At 52.8% G+C, this 21,147-nt stretch overlaps 3 protein-coding genes across 4 annotated transcripts; 2 read left to right on the forward strand and 1 right to left on the reverse strand.

The window, feature by feature from the left end:
• Window positions 8,029-13,070, forward strand: PLK3 (polo like kinase 3). The gene is made up of 15 exons (XM_013962903.2): window positions 8,029-8,469; window positions 8,606-8,713; window positions 8,808-8,924; window positions 9,059-9,188; window positions 9,270-9,357; window positions 10,142-10,237; window positions 10,325-10,523; window positions 10,636-10,762; window positions 10,963-11,054; window positions 11,295-11,388; window positions 11,525-11,608; window positions 11,698-11,860; window positions 12,008-12,137; window positions 12,337-12,450; window positions 12,558-13,070. The coding sequence occupies exons 1-15, from the start codon at window positions 8,260-8,262 to the stop codon at window positions 12,747-12,749; spliced, it is 1,944 nt and encodes a 647-aa protein (XP_013818357.2). The 5' UTR covers window positions 8,029-8,259; the 3' UTR covers window positions 12,750-13,070.
• On the reverse strand, window positions 13,070-15,301 carry TCTEX1D4 (Tctex1 domain containing 4). 2 transcript variants are annotated; one of them, XM_018043459.1, is made up of 3 exons: window positions 14,218-15,301; window positions 13,855-13,926; window positions 13,070-13,751 (listed from the first exon to the last, which is right to left on the reverse strand). In XM_018043459.1, exon 3 carries the CDS (start codon window positions 13,738-13,740, stop codon window positions 13,084-13,086), a length of 657 nt encoding a protein of 218 aa, XP_017898948.1. In that variant the 5' UTR covers window positions 13,741-13,751; window positions 13,855-13,926; window positions 14,218-15,301; the 3' UTR covers window positions 13,070-13,083. The 2 variants fall into 2 exon arrangements, with proteins under 2 accessions (XP_017898948.1, XP_017898942.1); XM_018043453.1 differs by having other exon boundaries at window positions 13,070-13,926.
• BTBD19 (BTB domain containing 19) lies at window positions 15,428-20,871 on the forward strand. Its single transcript, XM_018043444.1, has 8 exons — window positions 15,428-15,835; window positions 17,107-17,320; window positions 17,415-17,468; window positions 18,985-19,044; window positions 19,144-19,212; window positions 19,286-19,417; window positions 19,542-19,667; window positions 19,777-20,871. Exons 1-8 carry the CDS (start codon window positions 15,750-15,752, stop codon window positions 19,909-19,911), a joined length of 876 nt encoding a protein of 291 aa, XP_017898933.1. The 5' UTR covers window positions 15,428-15,749; the 3' UTR covers window positions 19,912-20,871.

Raw genomic sequence — 21,147 nt, forward strand, 5'->3', positions numbered from 1 at the left:
ATTCTTTGCAGCCAAAGATGGAGAAGCTCTATGCAGTCAGCAAAAACAAGACCAGGAGCTAACTGTGGCTCAGATCATGAACTCCTTATTGCCTAATTCAGACTGAAATTGAAGCAAGTAGGGAAAACCACTAGACCATTCAGGTATGACCTAAATCAAATCCCTTATGATTATACAGTGGAAGTGAGAAATAGATTTAAGGGACTAGATCTGATAGATAGAGTGCCTGATGAACTATGGACAGAGGTTCATGACATTATACAGGAGACAAGGATCAAGACCACCCCCATGGAAAAGAAATGCAAAAAAGCAAAATGGCTGTCTAAGGAGGCCTTACAAATAGCTGTGAAAAGAAGAGAAGTGAAAAGCAGAGGAGAAAAGGAAAGATAGAAGCATCTGAATGCAGAGTTCCAAAGAATAGCAAGAAAAGATAAGAAAGCCTTCCTCAGCGATCAATGCAAAGAAATAGAGGAAAACAACAGAATGGGAGAGACTAGAGATCTCTTCAAGAACATTAGAGATAGCAAGGGAACATTTCATGCAAATATGGGCTCGATAAAGGACAGAAATGGTCTGGACCTAACAGAAGCAGAAGATATTAAGAAGAGGTGGCAAGAATACACAGAACTGTACAAAAAAGATCTTCACAACCAAAATAATCACGATGGTGTGATTACTCACCTAGAGCCAGACATCCTGGAATGTGAAGTCAAGTGGGCCTTAGAAAGCATCACTATGAACAAAGCTAGTGGAGGTGATGGAATTCCAGTTGAGCTATTTCAAATCCTGCAAGATGATGCTGTGAAATTGTTGCACTCAATATGCCAGCAAATTGGGAAAACTCAGCAGTGGCCACAGGTCTGGAAAAGGTCAGTTTTCATTCCAATCCCAAAGAAAGGCAAGGCCAAAGAATGCTCAAACTACCGCACAATTGCACTCATCTCACACACTAGTAAAGTAATGCTCAAAATTCTCCAAGCCAGGCTTCAGCAATACGTGAACCATGAACTTCCAGATGTTCAAGCTGGTTTTAGAAAAGGCAGAGGAACCAGAGATCAAATTGCCAACATCTGCTGGATCATGGAAAAAGCAACAGAGTCCCAGAAAAACATCTATTTCTGCTTTATTGACTATGCCAAAGCCTTTGACTGTGTGGATCACAATAAACTGTGGAGAATTCTGAAAGAGATGGGAATACCAGACCAGCTGACCTGCCTCTTGAGAAACCTATATGCAGGTCAGGAAGCAACAGTTAGAACTGGACATGGAACAACAGACTGGTTCCAAATAGGAAAAGAAGTACATCAAGGCTGTATATTGTCACCCTGCTTATTTAACTTCTATGCAGAGTACATCATGAGAAACGCTGGACTGGAAGAAACACAAGCTGGAATCAAGACTGCCGGGAGAAATATCAATAAGCTCAGATATGCAGATGACACCACCCTTATGGCAGAAAGTGAAGAGGAACTAAAAAGCCTCTTGATGAAAGTGAAAGAGGAGAGTGAAAATGTTGGCTTAAAGCTCGACATTTGGAAAACGAAGATCATGGCATCCGGTCCCATCACTTCATGGGAAATAGATGGGTAAACAGTGGAAACAGTGTCAGACTTTATTTTGGGGGGCTCCAAAATCACTGCAGATGGTGATTGCAGCCATGAAATTAAAAGACGCTTACTCCTTGGAAGAAAAGTTATGACCAACGTACACAGCATCTTCAAAAGCAGAGACATTACTTTGCCAACAAAGGTCCGTTTAGTCAAGGCTATGGTTTTTCCAGTGGTCATGTTTGGATGTAGAGTTGGACTGTGAAGAAAGCTGCTTCTACTGCTAAGTCACTTCAGTCGTGTCCGACTCTGTGTGACCCTATAGATGGCAGCCCACCAGGCTCCCTCGTCCCTGGGATTCTCCAAGCAAGAACACTGGAGTGGGTTGCCATTTCCTTCTCCAGTGCATGAAAGTGAAAAGTGAAAGGGAAGTCACTCAGTCGTATCCGACTCTTAGTGACCCCATGGACTGCTGCCTACCAGGCTTCTCCATATGTAGGATTTTCCAGGCAAGAGTACTGGAGTGAGGTGCCATTGCCTTAAGAATTGATGCTTTTGAACTGTGGTGTTGGAGAAGACTCTTGAGAATCCCTTGGACTGCAAGGAGATCCAACCAGTCCATTCTGAAGGAGATCAGCCCTGGGATTTCTTTGGAAGGAATGATGCTGAAGCTGAAACTCCAGTACTTTGGCCACCTCATGCAAAGAGTTGACTCATTGGAAAAGACTCTGATTCTGGGAGGGATTGGGTGCAGGAGGAGAAGGGGACGTTAGAGGATGAGATGGCTGGATGGCATCACCGACTCGATGGACGTGAGTCTGAGTGAACTCCGGGAGTTGGTGATGGACAGGGAGGTCTGGCATGCTGCAATTTATGGGGTCGCAAAGAGTCGGACACGACTGAGCGACTGAACTGAACTGATGCTCAGTAATCTTTAATGCAATTTTCTGTTTATGGGCAGGTTGTTTTCCTTCCCTATTGTTTGACCTGAGACCAAACTATGGTGGAGGTAATGAAGAAAATGGCAACATCCCTCAAAAGGTCCCGTGTAGGCACTGCTACACTCAGTGCCCCCGACCCTGCAGCAGGCCACTGGCCCACGCCTCTTCCAGGACACTCCCAGGCAAGTCTGGGTCAGTCTCTTGTGAGGTCACTGCTCCCTTCTCTTGGGTCCTGGTGTAGGCAAGGTTTTGTTTGTGCCCTTCAAGAGTCTGTTTCCCCAGTCCTATGTAAGTTCTGGCGGCTCTATGGTGAGGCTAATGATGATCTCCTCCAAGAGGGCTTATGCCACACCCAGGTCTGCTGCACCCAGAGACCCTGCCCTGCAGGGCCACTGCTGATCCGTACCTCCACAGGAGACACTCAGACACTCAAGGCAGGTCTGGCTCCATCTGTGTGGGGTCTCCTGGTGTGCACAAGGTTTTGCTTGAGCCCTCCGAGTGTCTCTGGTGGGTATGGGATTTGATTCTAAATGTGATTTTGCCCCTCCTACCATCTTGCTGGGGCTTCTCCTTTGCCCTCAGACGTGGAGTATCCGTTTTTGTTTTTGTTTTTGTTTTAGTGGGATCCAACATTCTCCTGTCAATGAGTGAGAAAGTTGGCTTAAAATTCAACATTCAGAAAACTAAGATCATAGTATCTGGATGGGAAATAGATGGAGAAACAATGAAAACAGTGAAAGACTTTATTTTTTTGGTCTCCAAAATCACAGATGGTGACTACAGCCTTGAAATTGAAAGACACTTGCTCCTTGGAAGAAAAGCTATGACCAACCTAGACAGCATATTAAAAAGTGGAGACATTACTTTGCTGACAAATGTCCGTCTAGTCAAAGCTATGGTTTTCCCAGTAGTCATGTATGGATGTGAGAGTTGGACTATAAAGAAAGCTGAGTGCTGAAGAATTGATGCTTTTGAACTGTGGTGTTGGAGAAGACTCTTGAGAGTCCTTGGACTGCAAGGAGATCCAACCAATCAATTCTAAAGGAGATCAGTCCTGAATATTAATTGGGAGGACTGATGCTGAAGCTGAAATTCCAATACTTTGGCCACCTGAGACTCATTGGAAGAGACCCTGATGCTGGGAAAGATTGAAGGCAGGAGGAGAAGGGGATGACAGAGGATGAGATGGTTGGATGGCATCACCGACTCGATGGACGTGAGTTTGAGCAAGCTCCAGGAGTTGGTGAAGGACAGTGAGGCCTGGCGTGCTGCAGTCCATGGGGTCACAAAGAGTCAGACACGACTGAGCGACTGAACTGATGGGCTTCCCAGGCGGCGCTAGTGGTAAAAGAACCCGCCTGCCAATGCAGGAGATGTAAAAGACGGTTCTTTTATGTAAATGCAGGTTCAGATGTGAAATGCAGGTTCAATCCTGGGGCAGGAAGATCCCCTGGAGAAGGGCATGGCAACCCACTCCGGTATTCTTGCCTGGAGAATCCCATGGACAGAGGAGCCTCGTGGGCTACAGTTCATAGGGTCATAAAGAGTTGGACACCACCGAAGCAATTTAGCATGCACACACATCCCGCATGTATACATAAGCTCTGCATGTTAATAAACTTGCTTTTGGGGACTTCCCTGGTGGTTCAGTTGTTAAGAATCTGCCTTCCAATGCAGGAGACATGAGTTCGATCCCTAGTTGGGGAACTAAGATCCCACATGCCACAGGGTAGCTAAGCCTGTGCTCTGCAACTAGAGAAAAGCCCACACTGCAATGAAGACCCAGTTCAGCCAAAAAAAAAAAAAAGCTTTTAATTAAAATAAAATAATCCTTTAAAAAAATACATAAACTTGCTTTTTATTGTTTTGTACTTGTTATCTCTTTGTTGAAGAGTCCTATTTGGGTTAGCTTGATTTGGGAATCCAACTTTAGATAGTGTAGTTAAGCCAGAAAAGATAAGAATGAATAAGTCATAAGTAAAGACTAGGGGAAAAGTATTCCAGGCAGAGGGAAATGTGCAAAGGCTCAGAGGTAGGAACAGTTCTATTATGTGTGAGAAAGACAGAGAGAAGGCCTCTCTGACTGGAGCAAAGCAGGCAAGAGGGGATTGTTTAGAGAGGTCGATAGGGCCTGACTACAGGGAACTTTATAGACCATCTCAAACCATCTCAAGGATTCTGAATTTCATTCTCAGACTAAAGGGACACCCCTGAAGAGCTACTTGTAAGAAATGTACCAACTAATAAGATGATGATAATAAAGGAAACTCTGTGTGTGTGTGTGAGGGGGCCATGTGGGAGAGTATATGGCAACTCTGCACAACCTGCTCAATTTTTCTGAAAAATCTAAAACCATTCTTAAAAAAATAAAGCCTACCAATAAAAAATACAAAACTGAAAATAAAGAGCCCTATATGAAAACCTAAGATGGGTAGAGTTTTGACTTCTGCTAACCCCCAGTACCTTAGAATGTGACTGTATTTGGAGATAGGACCTTTAAAGAGGTAAGTAAGTTAAAACAAGGTCCTCAGGTAGACCCTAATCTTATCCAACTGATGTCTTTAAGAGAAGAAGTGATTAGGACACACAGTAAAAGATCATGTGGACTTCCCTGGTGGCTCAGGCAAGAGTCTACACTGCTACTGCAGTGGGCACAGGTTCAGTCCCAAGGAGGGAAAGAAAGATCATGTGAAGCCAAAGGGAGACCGCCATTACAAACCAAGAGAGCAGCCTCAGAAGAAATCGACCTTGTCAATAGCTTATCTTGACCTTCCAGCCTCTGGAAGTAGGAGAAAATAAATTTCTGTCGTGTAAGTCACCTAGTCTGTAGTAATCTTGTTATGACAACCCTAGAAAACGCATACAAAGGCATTTTGCTTTAGTTTCCAAATACAAAATGGCAATATCGAATAGCTTTGTCAAACTATACACGCTCAGCCCCATTTCCCCTGTGGATTTGCTTTTCCTGGCCTTACGTCTACCATCTCCCCATCTGGAAAAGTGTTGACCTGTAGAATAAAGACCAAACTCCTGAGGATGGCACTTAAGGCCTTCCTGCCCAACTCCCCACTCTCTCCCTCTCATTCATCTGAGCTACTAATATTTCTCCACATTTCAGGCTGGTTTGGTTCTCCCTTCAGGGGACATGGAAGACAAGGTTAGAGAAGTAAGCTTTTGTGGGCCTGGTGAGGGATGGGATGGGATGGTCATATGGTGGGAAGATGAAATGGAGACCAGTAAGGTGCTGCAGCAGTAATCCTGATTTGAGAGACTGTGACCCAGATTAGGGTGCTTGGGGAAGATGGAGTGAACTGCATAGATTTCAGAGCTATTTGGGAGATAAAACTGACAGCAATCGAGTACTAAATAAATATTTGTTGACTTTCCTGGCCACTCTTTCTAAAGTAAGCTCTTTGGTTACTCTCCTGTTTACTTCCTTCACAGCACTTTTCACAGCCTGCAATTACTTTGTTTATATTCTTGCCTATTGTCTGTTTCCATTAAGCAGAATGTAAACTAAATGAGGGCTGCAACCTTGACCAACCTTATACACACAGTGCTTGGGCACTGACCAAGGGCTCTCAGATCTTTGAGGACTGAATAGGTTAATAAGTGATTGGATGGTACAGAGTGAGTACAGAGAGGTGAAAGGTCAAGGCCAGGAAGAAGCCTGTAATCCTGGGATCCAGAGGGTTTAAGACTCCACTTTTTTTACCACCTCACATGGGTCAGAACGGCCATCATTTAAAACTATTATAAAAAATGCTGGAGAGGGTGTGGATAAAAGAGAACCACCTTAAACTGTTGGTGGGAATGTAACTTGGTGCAGCCACTATGGAAAACAGTATGGATGTTCCTCGAAAAACTAAAAATAGAGTCGCCATGTAATCCAGCAATCCTACTCCTAGGTATATATCCAGAGAAAATTCTAATTAAAAAAGATACGTGCACCTTAATGTTCATTGCAGCACTATTTACAGTGGCCAAGACATGGAAACAACATATATGTCCACTGACAGATGAATGGAAAAAAATGTGGCACAAATATACAGTGGACTACTGCTCTGCCATAAAAAGAATGAAATAATGAAATGGCACCCCACTCCAGTACTCTTGCCTGGAAAATCCCATGGACGGAGGAGCCTGGTAGGCTGCAGTCCATGGGGTTGCTAAAGGTCGGACACGACTGAGCAAGTTCACTTTCACTTTTTACTTTCATGCCTTGGAGAAGGAAATGCCAACCCACTCCAGTGTTCTTGCCTGGGGAATCCCAGAGACGGGGGAGCCTGGTAGGCTGCCGTCTATGGGGTCGCACAGAGTCGGACACGACTGAAGCGACTTAGCAGCAGCAGCCACACGGATGAATCTAGAAATTATCACACCAAGTGAAGATTATCATACCAGAAAGACAAATTCCGTATGATATCATTTATATGTGGAATCTAAAAATATGACGCAAACTTACCCATGAAACAGAAACAGACTCACAGACATAGAAAACAGACTTGCGGTTGCCAAGGGGGAGATGGACTGGGAGTTTGAGATTAGCAGATGGAAACTATTACACATAGAATGGATAAACAGTACGGTGCCACTGTTATAGCACAGGAAACTATATTGACTATCCTGTGATAAGCCATAATGGAAAAGAATATGAAAAAGAATGGATGTATTGATATATGTGTAACTTAAGTCACTTTGCTGTACAATAGAAATTATACAACATTGTAAATCAACTATACTTCAGTAAAGTAAATAAATTTAAAAAGGCCCCATCTCTCTGTCTCTGGCCCTGTGAAAGGTGGGCATGGACCAGAGGTTTAGGGGTTCAGGTGGCCCCAGGACCACCTGCCCAGTTGTCCTTTGCTAGATTTTAGAAAATACAAGTACCATTCTTCACTTTCTGGCCTCTGGCTGTGGACGCAGGGCAGTGGATGTTTTCAGGGAAAGAGAATAGGCACCCCTCCAGAACATGAGATCTGCCCCCTAAGGATGTGGGTGTAGGGGTAGCAGAAGATGTGACCTAGCTCGTTACAAAAGCCTTGAATGCCTGGCTGTTTGATCTCAAGACTCAGCATAGGAGCTCAGGCTTCCACACTCCCTACTCCAGGCAAGCCCAGCTGGGAGTATGCAATTCCTCTCAGCCCCTAAAGGGGGCAGCACTGGCTTGGACCTGCGGTCTCTGGCCAAGAGCGTGGGACGAACGCAAATTCCCGCGCACTTAAAGGGTTGGTGACCAACTCGGGCAAAAGCGAGCGGCTTCCCTGCTTCTGCCCTCCAGGTTGGAATGGTGGTCCATCTAGTTGCTGAGGAGACTCCCCATACGCCCAGGCACCCTCGGACTTCAGCATAAGCCCCCAAGAATGGGGGGCGAAAGGACCCCCATTACAAGGACTCTCAGTCACCAGGACGAGGTAGGAGGGCAGGAACAAAGCTGGTTCTTACATCCTGATGGACACCCACATGGTGACTGGCAGTATGGCTGCGTCTTGAAGGCGGGAGCAGTAGGCTTGGCCTCTGGGTGCGCGGTTGGAAGGAGGAGCTTCTTCCTGACGTAAGGCCTGATGAGGGGCGTGGCTTCTCGATGACTCGCATGAAGGGGGCGGGCTCTTAATGATAAGACGCCGGGGAGGGGGCAGGCGTTCATTGATAAAAACGCTGGGCTCTCTGGGGCGCGAGCGCGGCGTAGCAAATCCTGGCAGCGCCTCGCGCCGTCGGGGCCTGGCGGAACCCAGAAATTAGCCCGGCCGGCGCTGCGCCGCACCGCCCGCATGGAGCCTGCGGCCGGCTTCCTGTCCCCGCGACCCTTCCCTCGTGCGGCCGCCCCGCCAGCGCCCCCCGCCGGACCCGGGCCGCCTGGATGTCCCAAGCCTGGATCTGAGCCAGAGGTGCTGGCCGAGACTCCGGCACCGGACCCTGGGCGCCTCATCACCGACCCGCGGAGCGGCCGCACCTACTTCAAAGGCCGCCTGTTGGGCAAGGTGAGCTGGGGAGTGGTGCCAGCGAGGGTAGGGGAGCCCTGCCGACTTCTTTGCCCTCGCGGAGCGGGGCGGGGCCGTTTGGCCTCGGCATGGGGACGTCTGCGGGCCAGACCTGCCTGATGCCTTCTCCTCATAGGGGGGGTTTGCCCGCTGCTACGAGGCCACTGACACAGAGACCGGCAATACCTACGCGGTCAAAGTCATCTCGCAGAGCCGCATTACCAAGCCGCATCAGCGTGAGAAGGTGAGCCAGGGCCCTGGCCCAACGGGCGACGGGTGGGGTGGGGACGGTGACGAGGGAGCCCTTGACGGATGGTAACCCCGCGCCGCCACTGCAGATCCTAAACGAGATTGAGCTGCACCGCGGCCTGCAGCACCGCCACATCGTGCGTTTCTCGCACCACTTTGAGGATGCTGACAACATATACATTTTCCTGGAGCTCTGCAGCCGAAAGGTGAGGGATGGTGGAGGCAGGGGAGGGAGTAGGGACCTTAAGACCCAAAGTTGGAGCCTTGTTCTTCCTCGGCGAGCACACGGAGGGAGGGTCGGGGAGGGCGGACGAGGAGCTGAGGCCGCCGCTCTCTGCAGTCCCTGGCCCACATCTGGAAGGCCCGGCACACCCTGTTGGAGCCAGAGGTGCGCTACTACCTTCGGCAGATCCTTTCCGGACTCAAGTACTTGCACCAGCGGGGCATCTTGCACCGGGACCTCAAGCTAGGTGAGACTGCTGGGCCACCAGGATGGGGGGCTGGGGAGGCAGAGAAAAAGGCGTCTGACACATTTCTCCGCCCCTGTTCAGGAAATTTTTTTATCACTGAAAACATGGAACTGAAGATGGGGGATTTTGGACTGGCAACCCGGTTGGAGCCCCCAGAGCATAGGAAGAAGTGAGTGTTTGGGTTGGGGGGTGGGGTGGCCACAGTCTGTGAGACACAGATGACGTGAGTGACAGACACTGAGTATATATCTGTAGGAGGCATGATGATTGCCTGATGTGACCGTGTGATTGATGGGAGGGATGATTGGGCTGTGTGTGTGTGTGTGTGTGAAGGTGGCGGTGGCAGCCTGGGTTCCTGGGAATGGTGGAGAGGCTGCTGGTCCTGTGTGTGCCTGAGTCCTTAAGACGGATGGGGTGTAAGGATTCTTGAAGGTGTATGACCAGTCCTGTGTGTGAATATGGATGGTGACATAAGCAGTGTGTGTGTGAGACAGAGTGTGGAGATGGTGGACATGACACCCTGTGTGTGTCAGAAAACCCTGCTGTGGTCATGAGGATTGGGAGTGTAACACAGCATGTGTAGTGTTCATGGGGGATGTGACAGCTGATGTTAGTGTGTACAGCACAGACCACAGGAGGTGAGAGCCTGTGAGCCTGTGGTGGGAGTAGGGGAAGGAGGAAGGCATCAGTGATGGACCCTCTGTTGACCTGGAGGAGGGGGCTGGGATAGGGGTCGGGAACTCCCCCGTCCTGCAGAGTCGCCGAGCAGCTGGGCCAGGCGGGTGGGCAGGGACTCAGCTGCCATCCCCGGCTCCATTGTCTCAGAACAAACAGGAGTTCTCTGGCCTTTGGTGACAGGCAGCTGCTTTGTCTGGACTCTCAGTGGGGGTAGGGATGAGGGGCCAGTCAGGCTGCCTCTGAACCTTGCCCTCTCCTCCCCCATCTCCCGTCAGGACCATCTGTGGTACCCCCAACTATGTGGCCCCAGAAGTGCTGCAGAGACAGGGCCACGGCCCGGAGGCAGATGTGTGGTCCCTGGGCTGTGTCATGTGAGTGCCAGGGTCATGTGTACACAGAGGGTGTCCGGGGAGCCTACGTTCCACTTTACTCCTGACCACCTTTTCTCGGCCCCACAGGTACACGCTCTTATGTGGGAGTCCCCCCTTTGAGACCGTTGACCTGAAGGAGACGTACCGCTGCATCAAGCAGGTTCACTACACGCTGCCTGCCAGCCTCTCACTGCCTGCCCGGCAGCTCCTGGCCGCCATCCTTCGAGCTTCACCCCAAGACCGCCCCTCAATTGACCAGATCCTGCGCCACGACTTCTTTACCAAGGTTTGTGGCACCCCAGACGCATCCAGTCTGCAGATTCCCCAGGGATTGAATTGGGAGCAGGTGACAGGACCCCTGGGCTGCTCTTCTCTACTCATACACTTTCTCTCTTCAGGGCTACACCCCGGACCGGCTCCCTGTCAGCAGCTGTGTGACAGTCCCAGACCTGACACCCCTTAACCCAGCTAGGATTCTGTTTGTCAAAGTTACCAAGAGCCTCTTTGGGAGAAAGAAGAATAAGAGTAAGTCTGAGACGTCAGCAGACTTGAGGGTACAGAGCAGCAGGGGGCTTGTCACATACATGTGGGGGTGTGAGTGTAGGGCCCCTGGGGATCCCTGGGGATAGCATGCATTACACAGGCACTTGGCTATGCCTGTGTCATCTCTTCGGGAAGCAGGGGGTCTGGGCAAGATTCTGAGGGTTCTATCTCCCCCCACCCAGATAAGAACCATCCGGAGGAGCGGGATGAGGTCTCCTGTTTGGTGAATGGCCTCACTCGGACGTCCATTGGCCATCAGGATGCCAGGCCCAAGGTGAGGTGCTCACATGGATGGTGTTCCCCTGACTCACCCCCACCCTAGCAGCTGCAGGAAGCCTGGGATAAAAGAGGCTGGTGAAGCATCTAGCCTCGTGGTGGCCTAATTGGCTGCGTCTCATCGGTCAGGTGGGGTGACCTGGGGTGCCCTGGGTGCCAGGACAGGGTGAGCCATGGACTCTCAAGGATCTGGATTTTGGGGCCTGTCTCACTCCTTTTCCCTAACCCAACCCTCCAGGCTCCAGCAACTTCAGGTGCAGCCCCCCTCAGCCTGGTAGAGACAGCACCAGAAGACAGTTCACCCCGTGGGACACTGGCAAGCAGTGGAGATGGTGAGCCACCAGGAGGGTGAAGGCTGCTTGAGGTTGCGGGGACTGAGACCAAGCCCGGAGGGAAGGGGTGGGTGGAGAGTCATTGCCTAGAGCTTGTGGGACTGTTGCCTAAATCTCAGTGCCCTGTTCTCTTCAGGGTTTGAAGAAGGTCTGACTGTGGCCACAGTGGTGGAGTCAGCTCTCTGTGCTCTGAGAAACTGCCTGGCCTTCATGCCCCCAGGTGAGGCTGGGGCCTGGCACATGTCAATGGTGGTGGGAGTTCTTTGGGAAGCCAGGAATAAGTCCTCACTCCTACCTCTTCTATGACAGCTGAACAGAACCCAGCTCCCCTGGCACAACCAGAACCTCTGGTGTGGGTCAGCAAGTGGGTTGACTACTCCAACAAGTTTGGCTTTGGGTATCAACTGTCCAGCCGCCGTGTGGCTGTGCTCTTCAACAATGGCACACACATGGCACTGTCGGCCAACAGAAAGTAAGTGCTATGATGGAGTGCCTTGTATCCAGGCCTCTGTACTCAGCAGTGCTGCAACACTGCTCCTGGGCTCCCGGTCCTGCAGTCTCTGAGGAGGGGGTGTGGGTGCTGGGCTCTCTGACCTCTGTCTCTGTCCGCTTCCTCCAGGACTGTGCACTACAACCCCACCAGCACTAAGCACTTCTCCTTCTCTGTGGGCGCTGTGCCTCGGGCTCTGCAGCCTCAGCTGGGTGTCCTGAAGTATTTTGCCTCCTACATGGAGCAGCGCCTCATGAAGGTCTGTGGACTGGGTCCGGGGTTGGGGCTGGGGGGAGTTGGTACATTCAGGACTAACACATCCTGATCCCTTCCGAGTCCCCTTTGGGGGTGGGTGGACAGTGGGCTGGGCGTTGAAGCTAGAAGCTGACCTTCTAAGGGAGACATGAATGGGGAGAGGACTGACTGGTGTCAGACAAGTGACCGGCCCCTGTTCCCAGGGTGGAGATCTGCCCAGTGTGGAAGAGGTGGAGGTGCCTATGCCCCCGCTCCTGCTGCAGTGGGTCAAGACCGATCAGGCCCTACTCATGCTCTTTAGTGATGGCACTATCCAGGTAAGAGCTCTGCCTGGAGTTGGGGGTGAGGGCTGGGAGGTCCAGGGTGCTGGGGAGGAAATGATCTGGGCGCTAGGCCCTGATCAGTGCCACCCTCCTGTGCACAGGTGAACTTCTACGGAGACCACACCAAGCTGATCCTCAGTGGCTGGGAGCCCCTCCTTGTGACTTTCGTGGCCCGCAATCGCAGTGCTTGTACTTACCTCGCTTCCCACCTTCAGCAGCTGGGCTGCTCCCCAGATCTGCGGCAGCGGCTTCACTATGCTCTGCGCCTGCTCCGGGACCGCTGCCCCGTCTAGGCCACAGTCTGCGGGCCCGGCCACCACTCAAGCCCTCAGGCCTGAGGTCTGGGCCTGTCAGGCTCTGGCCCTCGCCTTTGTGGCCCTCCCTGTTCCTTTGGTGCCTCACTGGGGGCTCTGGGCCGAATCCCCCAGGGAATCAGGGACCAGCTTTACTGGGGTTGGAGGCAGCCTCCCACCCCTTCTCCAAGAAAAGCCTGAGCCTTAGCCCCCCGCTAGGGGACGTTATTTATGGACCACTTTTATTTATTGACATTTATTTATTGGGATGTGAGCCCCACGAAGGGCCTCCTTCTGGGATAATAAACCCTTTTTGCATAACTCGAGGGCCTCCTCACTCGCAGTAGAGTCCGTGGACCGTGGCCACGGCGAAGAGCGAGGCGTTGGTGACGGCAGCCGAGGCCAACCCATCGCGCGCGGCGTCCCAGAGCGCGCGGCTGACCACGCGGACGCCCTGGCCGACGCGCTGCCCCAGCACCACGCTGCACACCAGCTTGTAGCGCGGCGGGCTGAGCTCGCGCAGGCGCATGCGCACCAGCTCACACAGCTCCTGCGCCAGCCGCCCGGCCTCCGCGCCCGAGTAGCACGCGTCCCGCAGTCCCTCGGCCAACGCCGCCTCCAGGGCCTGCTGTGCGCGCGCGGCCTCCCAGCGCTCCCCTGGCGCCGGCTCCGTGCGGTACGAAGGCGCCATCCGGCGGGCGGGCGCCAGGGGCAAGCCAGAGAAGCTGACCCGCGAGCCTAGAGGGGGCGCGGGGCCCAGGGATGGGCGTCGACCCCCAGGGCCTGCACTTGGCCCTGCCAGCGAGTTGCGGCGTGAAAAGGACAAGACCGGCCCTAGCACGGAGCCACGGCGGGAGGCCGGGCCCAGGCCAGCTGATCGGGTTTCATCGATGCTGGGCAGGTGGCCTAGAGGCCGCGCTGCTGATAGTTTCAGCCCATGGTCTTTGGCCTCCTCCTCCTGGCGTCCGGGGGGCACAGGCCTGCCAGCCATGGACCTGCCGGCTGGAAGACCCACACTTGGATGGGATGGCCCTCACTGGCTATCTTTGTACACCATCTAGTCTCTTACTCAGTGATGAGTTTTTACCCTCTAATCCCTCCTTACCTGTGTTTTTCGGACCGGTGAATCAAATAGTTCCCGGCTGCGTGGGTTCCTGGGTGCTTAGAGGGTTAAGGGCTGTTAGGGACAACAAATGAAGAGACGCTGCTCAGACTACAATCTCTCTCCCTACCCCCTGAGCTCCACTTCACCTGAACACTATGGACGTTAGACAAGTGCTGCGCCTAGACAGTGGTGCCTCCACCCCCTAACCAGAGGGAGGGACAGACAGATCCAGCTCCTTCTAGCCCCTGTGAGTCTTGAATCCGGCCATCCTCCACCCCCTCCCTGCTCTTCGGGCGTCTGGCAGAGCCTGGGGCTAGGTGACTCAGGATGATCCTTCAGCCTGTTTTTGGCTTCTGGCCCTACCTCCGGAGTCAGTTCTGGGATGGCTGCCCTCTCTTCCCCAAACTCCTTAGGCACCTGAGCCACCTGTGTCCTCCAGGCGCTCTCCTAACAGCCCTTGCCCAACTGGCCTGACTGGCAGGTAGGAGGGTAAGGGCCCCTTGCCTGTGTTGTGGAGTTGCCCTGGGTTGCTGGGCAAGCACTCATTCCTCTTCCTGGTTCCCTCTCACCAGTGCTGGCTCTGGCTTAACCTGGGAGTGTTACTGTAAGCACATGTTGATTGAATGCCTGGTGGCTGAGTCATCAGGGGAAGGGGATCAACAGGGGGTTAGAGCCTAAAGGCATACAAGTGTGAGTGAAGGGGCAGATGTAGAGGGGGCTCTGGTCAGAAAGGTGTCCCCCTACCCCAGGGCTCTTGAGCCACTGTCCATCTCTGCCCTTGTGAAGGCTGGCTCTCTACTTGTGAACAAGTCGCAGAGGCCTGGGATATGGAGAAACCCTGAGGTTGCTGGGGTGGCTGCTCAGGAATCAGGATCCGGGCCTACAGGAAGGAGCACGTCATGGCCCTATCGTCTCCCCATCAGCCTCAATTAGGACAAACATTTCCGTTCCTTGTATACAGCTGGGGTGGGGCTTGGATGACTTCCTCAGTTCTCGGCTGGGGGAGGGGGAAGGGAGACCCATTGGAACTCAGATCTGATGCAACAGTGGTGACTTCACTCCTCAGTGAGTCCTGCTGACCTAACTTAAGTGTCCTGGGCCTAGTCACCCGCTGTCCACACCTCTTGTGTGCCCTAGTGCCCAGACTGCCCCCACTCGCACTGTGGTTGCACTTCAGGGAAGCCAGAGACCATGATGCCTCTGTCAGTGTTGACACCTCCTCACCTGAACCCTCTCTGGGAAGCCCAGGACTGCCACCTCCCAAACAAGCCATCTCTGGACCCTGAAAATGGTCCATGGGGACAAGGACTTTCCCTGTTGATGGGAGTTCTTCAGGTCCGCTTAACCTGTATGCTTGTAGGGGGAGGGGAGAGAGGGGAAGGAAGTTTGAACTCTGAACTCTGGACAGGCAGGGGCCAGGATGCTAATACCCCCCAACTCTGCTTAGGGCCCCTCTAGGGCTGAAGTTTTCCCTGGGCCTGTGGGAGCTGGGCGGGGCCTCCTCTCTGGCCCGGCTCTAGTTTCCGTGGAAACCCACAGGCTTCCCACCCCAGCGCTGCCTGGGCAGGCTCCCAGCTGGGGCCTCATCAGCAGCCAGCCTCTCCTCCCCAGTCCAGTCTGCTCCACCTCGGCCTCTCTTGGTCCCCTCCCCGAGTCCCCAAGCCTCTGGCCTCTTCCACTGGCCTCTGATGCCTTCTGGGCCTCTCCTGCCTCATTCCTAAACTTTAGCTTCTCAGCAAACAGGCCTCTGGATCTCTTGCCCCTCCCTCTCAGGCCTTTCTAGCTCTTCACCAGCTCTAGGGCTCAGCCTGGCCTCTGCTCCTTCCACGTACTGTCTCTCCCACACATAACAAGCCTCCTAGGCTATTCCTCCTGCTTAGCCCCCTGCCCCACCCATGGAGACCCCAGGACTGGTTGTGCATGGGGAGGCTGAGCCTTTTTCCACAGCACTCCGGAGCCTCATCAACAACCCCTTATACAGGTGAGAGGGGCGCCTGTCTGTGGGTTTTCCCTAACTGGCTCTGCTGGGACCCATGACTCTGAGGAATCTCTGAGTACAGAGGAAGTGGAGAATTAGGACTTGACCCTTCTCCCGGGTGAACTCAGCCTGGGGAAGTGGAGTGTAGAGGATGGCTACTGATCACGCAGTGTCTGTGATAGCCTGAGAGCCAGAGGTGGGGGCAGTGGGGACTAGAGCTCAGAGCAGCTATGTGACTTCAGGGAAAGGCCTTCCTTTTTTGGACCTTGGGCTCCTGGCAGAGAAAAGCCCTCTGCCCTCTGGATCCTGAGAAATGGAGTGTAACTTGAGTGCCTCCCTGGGGAGGCAGAGGAACAGACAATCCTATTCTGGGGACTGAGGACTTGTAAGCGGAACAAAGCTCAAGAGACTGAGCCAGAGTCGCAGACAGGAAGTAGTTCACATGTACTGCCTGGGGCTTACTGCCTGTAGTGTCTCTAACTGGGGACCAAGCACAGGGCAGGGCCGGTCAGAAGAACCAGAATGCAGCTTTCTGTCTCCACTGCTTCAGAGCTGGGGTCCTCCCACAGGTTGGCAATTTCTGTAACCCTACTGTTTTGGGTGTCACAGTCTGGTCTGAGCAGTGGACCCCCCCCACCCGCCCCCCAGGCCTTGGACGTGAGCCTAGAAGGCTCCAGGAAGCTCAGGCTTCATCATCTGTCCCTTACCCGCTGTGCTGTTCAGAGGCCCAGCAGCTGGGGCCGGAAGTATCATGAAAATGGAAAATGTGGTCTGGCTCATGATAGTGTATCACTGACGTGTCTGTTTGCAGTCAGTGCCCTCCACACCCTCCTCCTCCCCCCTCCTGTCTGGAGGAGGCTGAAAAAGCTGAGTTTGCAGTCTGGAGGAGAAGCCAAAAAGAGTTTCCCTTCACCAGAGTCACAGGCTGGGGAGGAGAGGGACATTGGGATTGATCTTGTATCAGCCCTGGTGCCCCCTCAGTGATCAAACATAGCCACCTAATGTTAGCCACCCTAGGGCTTGGGATGAGCATCTTATTTCAGGGATGAGAAACCTGAGAGGCAGTAGGTCAGAAATCTCTTCCCTAGGCTTCGCTGGCCTAGCTGGAGCTGTGATTAGAACCAGGCCTGTGTGACCCCAGACTTTTTGCTAGAGGGACTGCCTCTTATATGGCAGATAAGGAAACGGAGGCCCAGAGAGGGCAAAGGCAAAGTCTAGAGTTACACAGAAACTCTAGCCTCTTCTTCCTGGTTCTCTGCCCCTCTCTCCCACAGTGATGTTCGCTTTGTGGTTGGTCAAGAACGGCAGGAGGTGTTTGCCCACCGGTGCTTGCTGGCGTGTAGATGCAACTTCTTCCAGCGACTTCTGAGCTCAGAGCCAGGCCCTGGGGTGCCTAGCCCTGTGGTGCTGAGTACCGTGCCAGCTGAGGCCTTCCTGGTTGTGCTGGAGTTTCTGTATACCAACAGTGCCAAGCTGCAACGCCACTCTGTGAGCCCACTGGGCAAGGGTCTGGGTGGGCAAGTTCTGGGTGGCTGAGGGGCGGGAAGACTCTCTTCTACCATGCCAACCACCCATTCTGCAGGTGCTTGAGGTGTTGACGGCGGCTGTGGAGTATGGGCTGGAGGAACTTCGAGAGGTGGGTTCATGGGTAGCCATCTCCTTTCCCCTGCCTCTTATGGGCACGGTTGACACCCTGCCTCACACACCCGCTAACCTGGAGAGGAATGTGCACCAATACAGAAAGAAGTATGGGTATCTCTATATAAAAACAGGCACTGATGCATGCCTATATGCAAAAGGATATGTGTGTGCCCTGTGAGGGCATATGGGGGTGTAGATCCCGGGAGAAGCTAGCCTTGATCCCTATTCTTCAAAGAGAGACAGGCACAAGAAAAACGCTTAACCCAGTGGCATAAGTGTGACAGAGAAGGGCACATAGTGCTGAGACTGTACAGAGAGTCTCTCTAGTCTCACCATGAGGGAGAAGAGGGGAATACTTCCTGGAGAAGGAAACATTTGTTTTGTATAGGGTAGAATAGGTAAGATTTTTGTTCAGCGGGGAGAGGAAAGATGGTATTCTAGTCACAGAGGCACAAAAGGAACTGGTGAGACATTTAGTGCAGCAGGACTAAGAGGACTAAGAGTGCGAAAGGAAGAGAGGAAGAAATGAGATTGGAGAGGGTGCCAGGAGCTGGTTCCTATAGGGCCTTCAAAAATTTGGACTTCCTTTACCCAGAGGGCAGTGGAGTTTCAGTGGAGGTTTCAGGTAGTGAGGATTTGGAAGCTAAGAGGAGAAAGGACTGGGAGCCATGGGAAGGGCTCACCAGTCCCGTAGGGACGGGGTGGCAGTGGTTGCCCAGGAAAGAAGTGCCTGCCTTTGAGAGGAGTGGAACTGGCACTGTTCATAGTTGAGCTGCTGTAGAAACTGAGGTTGCACTAGCAACCAGTGCTGTTGTTCAGTGGCTCAGTTGTGTCTGACTCTTTGAGACTCCATGGACTGCAGACGTCCCTGTCCTTCATTATCTCCGAGTTTGCTCAAACTCATGTCCATTGAGTCACTGATGCCATCCAACCATCTTCTCATCCTCAGTCTCCCCCTTCTCCTCCTGCCCTCAATCTTTCCCAGCATCAGGGTCTTTTCCAGTGAGTCTGTTCTTTACTTCAGGCAGCCAAAGTATTGGAGTTTTTGCTTCGGCATCAGTCCTTCCAGTGAATATTCAGGGTTGATTCTCTTTAGGATTGGCTGGTTTGACCCTGTGAACTGGCATTACCCAGGGCTTTCCTGGATGAGAGGGAGATGTCACAGATGAATTCAAGTTTCTGGTTAAAATAGTGTCTTTGAGTTCAGAGAAAAGTGTGGAAAAAGATAAGTGTCTTGAAAGAAAAGGAGAGTGGAATTTTCACATGGCTCTTATCTAGTCTGATTAGTAAGGAATGTACTAAAAGGTGGGCTGCTGGGCTTGGCTTTGCTAGTTCCTAGTCTCAGTCCTTGGTGATTCCCTGCCTCCCTTGGCCTGGAGGTCTGCGTGGGCCTGGGGCTGCTAGTAGCCTGGGTGGCTCACTGCTCCAAGGCTGTTCACTGTTTCTGGGCTGGGGCTGGGGCCTTGGAACAGGGACATCTGGGCACAGCCCACCTTCACTTCTGTTCCCAGCTGTGCCTGGAGTTTGTGGTGAAGGCACTGGACGTGGAGCTGGTTTGCGAGGCCCTGCAGGTGGGTGTCGCTGGACAGGCTTGCAGGAGGTTCCAGTGTGGAGGGCCGGGCTGCCCGGCCTCTCCATTTCCAACCTGACTTCCTTCATTCTGCTCTCAGGTTGCTGTAACCTTTGGCCTGGGACACCTGCAGGAGCGTTGTGTGGCTTTCATTGAGGCCCACAGCCAGGTACTCCCCACTGCATACTCCCTACCCCACACCCCTCGTTCTGCTCCTCCCTGACCCAATCTTGGACCCATAGGAGACCCTCCGGACCCGTGGTTTCCTGGAGCTGTCCGCGCCTGCGTTGCTGCCCCTGCTGCGTAGCGACAAGCTCTGTGTGGACGAGGCCGAGCTGGTCCTGGCAGCCCGGAGTTGGGCGCGCGTGGGCGCTGTGAGCAGGGGCTGAAGGGAGTGGGAGGTGAGGGTGCTGAAAGAGGCTCTAGCTGCAGGAACCAGGAGAGCAGGCGGTTGGGCAGGTGCCCCCGCCCGCCCAGGTTCAGTGCTGACGTCCGTAGGCGGTACTAGAGCGGCCTGTGGCCGAGGTGGCGGCCCCGGTGGTGCGGGAGCTGAGACTGGCCTTGCTGGCTCCGGCAGAGCTGAGCGCCCTGGAAGAACAGAACCGGCGGGAGCCGCTCATCCCGGTGCGGACGCAGGGAACACGTCTCGGATCGTGTTGGGGGAGGCGAGGGGGGCGTGGTCCAGGGTAAGGGGGGCACTGCGGGACTCCGCGGTGATTCGCGTTCCTTGCAGGTGGAACAGATCGTGGAGGCGTGGAAGTGTCACGCTCTGCGGAGAGGGGATGCGGCCCGGGGCACCCCGTGCCGCCGCCGGAGGGGCACCCTGCCCCGGGAGCATCATCGTTTTTTGGATCTGCCCTTTAAGTGACCAGTGCCATGACTTGTGAAGCATTCTGCGCCTCTCTTAAACTGCAGCTCCCAACACGCTCCGCGCTCAAAGCGGGCTTCCGCTCCCAGAATGCTTCGCAAGTCGGGGCGGGAAGGACCAGTGTGCCAAACGCAGGCGCTATGGGTGAGGTTCCGGCGGTGGGCGGGCCTGAACACCGCGGTCTTCCGCGGAGCCTTGGCCTCCAACCCTGCGCAAAGCGGAAAAGCAGTTTCTTTTCCCGCGTGCTCTGGCTCTACAGCCTGCCTCTGAGCACTACCGCTCGCCTCCTTTACTCTTGTAATTCCCACATACCTTTTCAACTGAGCGCCCTCTTTAACTCCAGACCTGGCTCCTGGCGATCTCTCTCCACATGTCCTACAGACACTTAAGACTCAATCCAAAATTGTGCTTCCCCTCATCTTTCCCCAGTTCTGCCCCCATCGTGTTTCTCATCTCCATGGGTGCCAAAGCCAGAAACCTAGATGTCATCCTTGTTTTATTCTTCACACTTGCCTCCCATGGCTTCTACTTCTTAAGAGACTGAAAGCAGAATATGCCACCCCAAAATATGCTGTTTTGGCATAGGGTTGTTTTAAGCTGATTATTTTGAGAAAAAGACGTTTTGAAAACAGAAAAGTTACCGTTTTGTAAGGGAAATTTTTATAAACTAAATCTACATTGGTAAGGGTGTCTCCCTCTTTCTACAGAAGGATGACTAATTTTCAGGAGACTTCTGTGAAATCACCAAGATTTGCTTAATAAACCTTCTTGCTTTCGGTGCTTTTTCCTGATGGCCTTCCCATATCTGGCCTCCCCACTTTTCTTTCTTTTGTCATTAGCTGAAGGAAGTGTTTAACCAGGTATTTTCGGCCACCTCTGGGAGTTACTGATTTTTCCCTGGGTATCTCCCATGTATATGTGAGATATACATGTTAATAAACTTCCATTTTTGTTTCTCTGGTTAAGCGGTCTCATTACAAAGGTCTCAGCCAAAAACTCAGAGAGTAGAGGGAAAATTATTTTTCCTTTCCTACAAGATCTTTCCAGTTGGTTCAGTTCTCTTACCCCCAGTTCAACCAGTCCTATCTGTGGCAGGAATTACTGCCACAGGCTCTTATTAATCTTGCCTTCACTCCAGTGGAGACCTCCTCCCCAACCATTTCCCACAGTGCCTCTTGACCTGTCTAAAATTGTCAGCCCTATGCCCTTTCTCTATTTACCCACTGCCCTCTGGAC

This window comes from Capra hircus, chromosome 3 (genome assembly GCF_001704415.2).
Source record: "Capra hircus breed San Clemente chromosome 3, ASM170441v1, whole genome shotgun sequence".
NCBI classification, from domain to species: Eukaryota; Metazoa; Chordata; class Mammalia; order Artiodactyla; family Bovidae; genus Capra; species Capra hircus.

What these genes read in the sequence shown, in the direction of transcription:
- TCTEX1D4 (XM_018043459.1), bottom strand. Translation starts at nt 13,740, where the DNA reads ATGGCTGGCAGGCCTGTGCCCCCCGGACGCCAGGAGGAGGAGGCCAAA.
- BTBD19 (XM_018043444.1), top strand. Translation starts at nt 15,750, where the DNA reads ATGGAGACCCCAGGACTGGTTGTGCATGGGGAGGCTGAGCCTTTTTCC. An exon ending in CCAAGCTGCAACGCCACTCT is followed by an intron (nt 17,321 to 17,414) that starts GTGAGCCCACTG and finishes CCCATTCTGCAG; the next exon opens with GTGCTTGAGGTGTTGACGGC. An exon ending in GGCTGGAGGAACTTCGAGAG is followed by an intron (nt 17,469 to 18,984) that starts GTGGGTTCATGG and finishes TTCTGTTCCCAG; the next exon opens with CTGTGCCTGGAGTTTGTGGT.
- PLK3 (XM_013962903.2), top strand. Translation starts at nt 8,260, where the DNA reads ATGGAGCCTGCGGCCGGCTTCCTGTCCCCGCGACCCTTCCCTCGTGCG. An exon ending in GCACCGGGACCTCAAGCTAG is followed by an intron (nt 9,189 to 9,269) that starts GTGAGACTGCTG and finishes GCCCCTGTTCAG; the next exon opens with GAAATTTTTTTATCACTGAA. An exon ending in GCACTGTCGGCCAACAGAAA is followed by an intron (nt 11,861 to 12,007) that starts GTAAGTGCTATG and finishes CGCTTCCTCCAG; the next exon opens with GACTGTGCACTACAACCCCA.